Source organism: Megalops cyprinoides, chromosome 8 (genome assembly GCF_013368585.1).
Source record: "Megalops cyprinoides isolate fMegCyp1 chromosome 8, fMegCyp1.pri, whole genome shotgun sequence".
NCBI lineage: Eukaryota > Metazoa > Chordata > Actinopteri > Elopiformes > Megalopidae > Megalops > Megalops cyprinoides.
The window spans coordinates 3,493,529-3,501,858 of record NC_050590.1 but is presented as its reverse complement, the minus strand read 5'-3'; the positions used below and the strand labels follow the sequence as shown (position 1 = coordinate 3,501,858).

General features: G+C 52.8%; 1 protein-coding gene across 1 annotated transcript in view; it reads right to left on the bottom strand.

Moving 5' to 3' along the window:
* Positions 1–1,401: 1,401 nt before the first annotated feature.
* The window catches only part of LOC118782236 (zinc finger protein 710-like), a gene marked incomplete at its 5' end in the record, with an annotated part of 27,039 nt that continues 20,110 nt past the window's right edge, over positions 1,402–8,330 (bottom strand). The window contains 4 exons of the mRNA XM_036535541.1: positions 1,402–1,753; positions 2,275–2,449; positions 2,551–2,742; positions 3,730–5,250. Of these exons, the coding sequence (XP_036391434.1) occupies positions 1,575–1,753; positions 2,275–2,449; positions 2,551–2,742; positions 3,730–5,250 (2,067 nt within the window). The remainder of the gene's footprint in view (positions 1,754–2,274; positions 2,450–2,550; positions 2,743–3,729; positions 5,251–8,330) is intronic.

Genomic DNA, 8,330 nt, shown 5'->3' with positions numbered 1-8,330 from the left:
TACTTTTGGCTCCCTCAAAGGTTGATACTACCCACGCATTCTGAAATAGATAGACTGACATCCTGTAAATCCTTTTGAAAAACAGCCATCTTAAATCTCCACCTAGTTTGATCACCAAAAGCTTGACCCTTTCTGTTTGGTAGAGACAGTCAGTGCTAATATAGATAATATGTGCCCACATGCCTTTTATCAATAAATTTGCTTCCAACTACAGGAACGTTTCAAATCAGTACAACACCCCCAGATTAGCGTGACGTACAAACTGTCTGAATAAGAGGCAACCTGGGGGAAGATTCCTAAGCAAACTGCTCTTAATAAAACTAGACAACATGGGATCAGTGATTATTTTAGTGGGGTTTCACAGACTGGTACACTCTCCACCCTCGAAACTTTAGTGGGACAGTGGGACTACTTGCCCTTCACAAAACTAAGGAGAGCAACTGCCTCTGAATATCAAAAGAACACATTACGCAAATCTCTGTCACACCCCCGTGACAAACGAGGTAACTACTGACTGCCACCGAATTCTACCCAGAATTGTGGTCAATAGCAATTAAGGTTGTCTGCACAGAGAAGCAAGTCTCTGATGGCCAACTATTATAGGTGGGAGGCTGTGGGCAACCTGTGGTGATGTGAAATGGCCACTCTGCAGGACTTGGGGCAGTCAGTTCCCCCAGAAACCAGACGCTTGCCTTTGCATACAATCACATCAGATTTTCCTATCCAAAGTGCAACTTATTTAAACGTTCACAGGTCGCTCCAGGCACCAAACATTTAGAGATTCAAGAAACGAGATGAAAAGGCGCCAAGTAAATGCCAGTGGAGCACTCCTTTCCGGCGACAGCAGGACAAGTTTAGAACATTATCAAACAGAAAATGGCAACTTTGGCCTGACAATGTGGGAGGGGGGAGGGGCTCTGTTCTGTCTGATGACATCACAGGCGGGAAGAGACAGCATGTCAACTACATTCTGAACCGTTTCGGCTCTGGCAATGCAGTACTGCCTTTGCTGAGAGGCCAGGATTTCTGATCTAAGGGAGGGATATGCTGTCCAGACCTCCACTCTTGTTCATACCAGTGCTGGCCCTCTGTATGTCTGAATGACTTGTTCTGCTACAAAATTTTGGGTTTACTTCCAAACCGGCTGGCAGCTCAGTTATCTACTTTCCACCCGGTCCCCCCCCCCCCCCCCCCATCATGGTTTCACCACTGTGATTGACTGACAAAACATAACAGCAGATTTTCATGGTTGCAGACACCCTCTTTTTTTCTCTTGGGAAATCTCCAGCACCTGCACCAATCACTGTGTCAGACAATTAAACAATAACAAGTAAGTTTCAAGGTCAAACGAAGTGGAATCAGTCAGCAAATGGTTGACCCAAAGTGACCAGTTTTGGGGTCCTCAGAACCCGAAACAAACTCAGAATGGCCTCCCGTAGGTCTATATTCCCCCAAAGGACTGTCCTTTAGAACAGTTCAGCTGTGACTCTGAGATCTACACATCTCCCTCAGTGCCTTCAGCAGTCTCTCCCAGTGTGGTTGTTCATGCGGTTGTGCTTCGATCTGCGAGTAGTTCACGGTGTAGTGTACCGTGGTGCCTCCTTCCCGAAGCTGTAGTAGCCCATGTCCCGCACAGCCTCCTCGGACAGCTTCGCCACGTCCTGTGCGTTGTTGGAGGCGAGGTTCTCTCGCCCAGGGTAGTCAAAGTTGTCCTCCTCGTAGTCCTCCTGGCCTTCTGCTTCGGGCAGGTTATCTAAGAGAACACACACACACACACACGAGTTAGCTCCCTAATCATCCTCCACCTGACTGCATATACTCCTCCCCCAGCCCCTCTGTCAGTGTGCCCACTCGCCGCGGATAAAGTCAGACACGCCCAATCTTAAGCTGCACGGTGAAAATAACACTGGAGGCAGAGTGAGATCTCATGCAGATGAGTTGAGGTGAACAGCCAGTCAGAAACAGGTACATGTAACCAGTGAGGAGGTAATGAAATGTTGGAATAACAACACCAAAAAAAGAACCTCGTGTGTAATCACCAATGTGGAGCACCTGCCTGGGTGGTTCACAGAGGCAGCGCCTCTACCAGAACACTCATACATTGAGTGAGGTGCAGGGGGAGGGATTTATTCCAGCCAATCACATGAGAGGAATGATCAGACAGCCATATTGAGAGAATATGCATGGCGCAGGGTGCCGTAGGAGCACGGCTCTTTAGGGGAAGTACCAAATTAAATGCTCAAGGTTAGATGGGTCCTCTCTGGCGGAGCTTACCTTGCCCATCCATTGATAGGTCTGCAATGCCGTGCTTGACCTTCATGTGCCGGCTGAGGTTTCCTTTCAGGTTGAACTTGCTGGAGCAGTAGGGGCACTTGAAGGGCTTGCTGCCGGCGTGGAGGTGCATGTGGCCCAGGAGGTTGTACATTCGGTTGAAGGACTTCCCGCACACCTGTGGGGTCGAAGCAGGATGCGCGCACACATAGCTAAGTCAAAGTGCCGCCCTCAGGTTGGGTTTGGTCAAAGACTGCCACAGGCTGGCTGCTCTCTCACCTTGCACTTGAAGGGCTTGACAGGCAGGTGTACGATCATGTGCGTCTTGAGCGTCTGCTTCTGGACGAAGGTTTTGAAGCAGACGTGGCACTGGTAGGGCCGCACGCTGGCGTGGATCAGCATGTGCCGCTTCAGGTTGGCCGACAGGGTGAACTCCCGCGAGCACACGTCACATTTGAACTCTTTCATCCCCTGAGAGTGAGAGAGAAAGAGAGAAAAGAAAAAGAGAGAGAGGGAGGGAGAAAAAGAGAAAGAGAAAGAGGGAAAGAGGGAGAGAAAGAGAAAGCAAAAGTCAGTCTAATCTAATCATAAGTTAACGTTCCATGCATATTCAAACTTCTTTACATAGTCTTTGCATGGTACTACTACATAGGCCACATCTAGAGAGTAGAGTTCCAAAATCTGTCTCTAACACACACACACACACACACACACACACACACACACACACACACACACACACACACACATACACAGAGGAGAAAACAGCACGGCTAAGGGGGTGAACTAAGTGCTCCTGCTCCTACCACAGCCTGTCCTGGCCACCTGTCTCTAGCCCCACCCTTTGTTTCTACAGTATCAACACCAGAGGGAGCTCAGTACTGTTATCACTGGCACAAAAACCAGGGAAGGTGTCATCATAAAAAAATAACATAATTTCGCATGTCCATCATCTGTACAGCCAACCTAACGCACCACTGTACACACTCCTAGCATGTTTCATGTATGGAAGCAATGACGTTGAAGCAGGGGCAAACCATCAACGTTCATTAGGAAGGTAGCACTGGCTGGGAATGACACACTTCACAACACTAAGCACATGCACAGGAAAACACTGTCCTTGCTGGGCCTGGAAAGACAGGAAGAGCCAATGGGAGTTTGTATGACAGGAAGAGGAAATGGGACTTTGCCAGACAGGAAGAGGAAATGGGAGTTTGCACTGTAGCTCAGCTTGAAGCACGAGAGGAGGGAGCTGACTGTTTACACTGCAACTCAACTGTGTTTGCAGGAGAGCAGCCTGCCCTTGTGTAACCCTAAGAAAGCTCCTGCCCTGTGCTGCCAGGGGGCTCCTAACATCGTAGGAAGCCACAAAAACAGGCAGTTTATTTCTGGGGGGGGGGGGGGGGGGGGGTGATTTGGGGGCCGCCTGGGTGGAAAGAGCAAACGAGGTTTCAGTACCTTGTGTGTGACGGCCTGCTGAGTCAGTACCTTGTGAGTGAGAGCGTGCTGCTTGAGGTGGTGGATCTGGACGAACTCCATGCCGCACTCGGCGCAGACGAAGGGCCGCACGTTCTGGTGCTTCATCAGGTGGTTCTGCAGCTGGCTGCGGTAGGCGAAGGACTTGTTGCACTCGGAGCACTGGTAGGTGGTGGGGCCCTGGTGGCTGGTCTGGTGCCGCTTGAGGTGGGCCAGGCTGGGCAGCTCCATGCCGCACTGCGGGCAGACGTGGCAGCGGCCGCTCTCGTGCTTGGTCTCGTGGGCGCGCAGCTCGCTGGGGTAGGCGAAGCCGCGGCGGCAGAAGCGGCAGCTGTAGGGCTTGACGTCGGTGTGCTGCAGCATGTGCCGCTTCAGGTGGCTGGTCTGCGTGAAGGCCTTCTTGCAGACGGTGCACTTGTGGGGCCGCGTGCCCTGGTGGGTGAGCAGGTGGGTCTGCAGGTGGCTGGGCTGCTTGAAGAGCTTGCCGCAGTGCGGGCACTCGTGCGGCTTGATGCCGTTGTGGCCCAGGATGTGGGTGACCAGGTTGTATTTGGAGGTGTAGGACTTCTCGCACATGCGGCACTTCCAGCGCCGCAGCCCCTCCCCCACGTCCACGCAGTACGACTCGTCGATCTGCACGTTGATGTCCAGCCGGTCGATCTGCACGCGCCGGCCCGGCTGGCCCTCGCCGCCGCCGTCCGCTGGCTCCGCCCACATCAGGCTCTGCCCGTTCTCCTCGAAGTCGCCCGGCACTCCCATCTCTGCGGACTCGTAGCCCACCTCGCTGGACTCGAAGTAGCGGCTCATCTCGGGGCTGTCTCCCGCCTCTCTGGGCTTCAGCGGGCTGCTCCCGCCCTCCGCCCCTTCCCCCTCCTGCTCCTCTCCCTCGCCCCGCCCCCCCTGCCCAGGAGGTGGGCCCACCCGTGCATTTGTCTCCTGGCCCCGCCCCTCCTTCTCACAGTCCAGACAGCCGCCGCAGGGCTGCTCCTGTTTCAGGGCGAGTCTGTACGCCCCGGGGTCTCTCAGGGCGAGGCCGTTGAGCATGTGGATGCAGGGGGAGCGGGCAGGGGTCCTTTCCTCCCCCCTGGGCAGCACCGTGGCCGGCGCAGCCCTGTCTGTGAGCTCTTTCACCTCACCTTCGCTCCTAGACCTGCGGACCTTTCCCGGGGGTCCCGGCCGCCTCCTCTCCTCACAGTGGGGCGGCACTTGCCCCTCCTCCTCCATGGCGTCGCCCAGGTAGTCTCCGTTGGCGCCGATCAGCTGGTCGGCATACTCGTACTTCACCTCCTCCCCGGGGACCGGGGTGCTCTCCCTGGCCTCTCCTGTGTAGAAGCCGTTGGGAGCAATGGTGGCACCAAATACCTCATTCTGGGATATCAAGCCCAGCACGGCGGCCTGAGCCAGAGACAGGACCACCACGGGCTCCGTCTGGGTCCCCACCTCCACCTGCCCCTCCATCACCTTAGGGTAACATCGAACCAGCCGCCCACTCTCTTCCTCCTCCTGCAGGAACAGAAACAGACAGAACAGCGCGCCGACATGTCTTTAAATCAATGACGGGCTCATCAGGACAGAAGCTCAACGAGCTGAAACCAACTTCAAGCAGCTAACGAAGGCAGCTGCGCTTTAGGCCACTGTCAGAGTTTTCCCTTGCCATCAGAGCTGCTGCTCTGGATCACTTCGGGTGTCGTCTTTTGTATCACGCAACCTGGCAGGTGCGCTTCATGTGCCGTTTCCGTCCTATTCTCCCGTTCCTATTGAAGGGGGGAATACTACCTTTTACTGCTTTCACAAACCTGAGACTGCGCCCCTCAGAATAAACCCTCTGAATGATGTGAGGTGGTGCTGATGGCTCACAGCAGATCACTTATCTGCCCCCAAGCTCCACATCCACCAGAGGCAGCCCTGAGAAGGGGGGGGGGGGTCTAAGAGGGGGTGCAGATAATGCTGTGTTGCCACCACACTGCTTCCTTCCTCAGAGACCTTAAAATAAACGACCAATCCAAATGGAGAGTCCTGGTCTTAGCAGGAAGCCCGCTTCCCTGGGCGGTCCCCTGCACTTCCTGCAGCGTCCTGCGTGGACCTGGCCGGCTGCGCGGTCGGTCATTAGCGTCATCGACAAGGCCGAGCAGCAGAGCGGCAGACACGGCACAGCGGCCGGGCCGCACGGGCAGGTCTTCCCAGCAGGAAGCACAGAGCTCTCCACACCTCCCCAATTAAGAGTCGGGGAAATCGTGAAGTGCTTCCCAGCTTGCACCTAGCCACTGACAGACACGATTCTGCCGAAAGAACCCTTTCTCAATTACCTTCTTGCAGCGGACGCACGGCAAATTCTTCCTCACAAACCTAAACACCACCAATCCTACTTCAGCCTGTCCGCTCCGGACAGCGGTGGGATGTAGGGGTGGAGGAAGTCCACGAGCAATAAGAAGGCAGCAGGGTCAAAGCCCAAGTGTGGCACTGCTTCTGTGTCCTGCTTCTGCACCCTGTACCCACCCCAACCTGGACTGCCTTGCTTCAGTAAACAGCCAGCTGAACTAATCAAAGGTAACCATAAACTATGTGACCTGCCCTGGGTAAGTAAACAATGGATTCAGTGAGTGAGACTGGAGTCCTGTACACTCTGTCTGATAACAGAGTCCTGGGAGTGAGAAGTATCACACTATTCTCCCAGTGTCCTCCCCCTCCACCCCCCCCCCCCCCCATTAAAAAAAATCTAATGGGAAACTATGTGAGAAAGTCAAACTCACATCCTTTTTATCTACTGATAAAGAGTGAACCACATAAACCAGCATCTTTCTCAAGAAAGAGAGAGACAGAGAGAGAGAGAGAGAGAGAGAACCTGGATGCCCTGACACTCCATGTCATTTATAATTATTGGTTTAAAGTAGTCAGACAGAGAGTGAGAGAGAGAGAGAGAGAGAGAGAGAGAGAGAGAGAGAGGGTAAGTGAAAGTGAGAGAGAAAGGAAAAGGAGAGCAGCAGAGAGTAAGGGAGGGAGGAGGGAGAGAGAGAGAGATTGAGTGAGTGAGCTTGTGAGAGGGAGAGAGAGAGAAAAGGAAAGGGAGAGGGAGGGGGGCAGGGAGGGAGAGAGAGAGAGACAGACAGAGAGAGGGGAGAGAGAGAGTAGGGAGAGGAGGAGGGAGGGCAGAGAATGGGAGAGAGAGGAAAAACAGCGACAAAATGAAAGACAAAATGAAAGACAAAATGACAGACAGAAAGGCAAATAAAAGAAGAGCCAGAAAAGCTGGATAGTTGCTATGATAGTGGAAAGAGGGCTAGAACAGCAGCCAGTGAGAGAGGTTCTGTGAAACAAAAAAAAATAATGAGGAACAGCCAGAGAGGTGTGACAAAGAGAAAGACAGAGAGAGAGAGGGAGGGAGAGAGGGAGAGAGAGAGAAAGTCATTAGCTCCTTTTATCAGTCAGAGATCCATGCTGCAGTGCAGTTTTCATTCTAGAAAGGCAGAGAGAAGAAAGTGTGGCGGCCCCTAAGCATCCAGCGTCCACCTGAAACAGCATTGTAAATAGAGTGAGAGTGTAGCCAGGAAACTCACCACATTGCTCCTGGTGTGGTGTTTTAGATGTTTCAGGGATCTCATCCTTCATGAGAAATGAGTAGAGCAAAAAAATCCTGCTCCTATTTATATCTGTGGGAGAAAGGGGGGGCGGTCCTACAAGCTCATCCTCCTCCCACTGCTACTGTTATCACAACGGACTGTTCTTTCACTCACACACTCTCACACACACCACACACAGGTACACACACACACACACCACACACACACACACACTCACACACAGGTACACACACTCACATACACACACACAGGTACACACACACACCACGCACACAGGTACACAAACACACACACCACACCCACACCCACCCACACACACACACACACACACACACACACACACACACACACACACACACACACACACCACACCACACACAGGTACGCACACACCACACACAGGTACACACTCACACACTCTCACACACACCGCACACAGGTACACACACACACACACATACACACCACACCACACCGGTACACACACACCACACCCTCACATACACCAGACACACACACACACACACACACACACACACCACACACTCACAGACACACACACACACAATCTGTCCCTCTTCTCAAACAGTGTCTCGTAAACATGCACACACACAGACAATTTAGTGTCAACCTATCTCTCTTAGTATCACCTCATTTCTCTTCCTCTCACACACAGAATTCAGTATCACCCTCTTCTGTCTCTGTCTCTCTCTCTCTCTCTCACACACACTCACACCACACCCTCACATACACCAGACACACACACACTTACCACACACTCACACACCTACACACACTCACACACCTACACACAGACACACACACACACACACACACACACACACAGAATTCAGTATCACCCTCTTCTGTCTCTCCCTCTCTCTCTCTGACACACACACACACACACACAGTTCAGTATGATAGTCTAAAAAGGACCCACACATATTCTACCTCTTTACAACTGAATAGACACACATACACACATGCAGACAGATAAATACACAC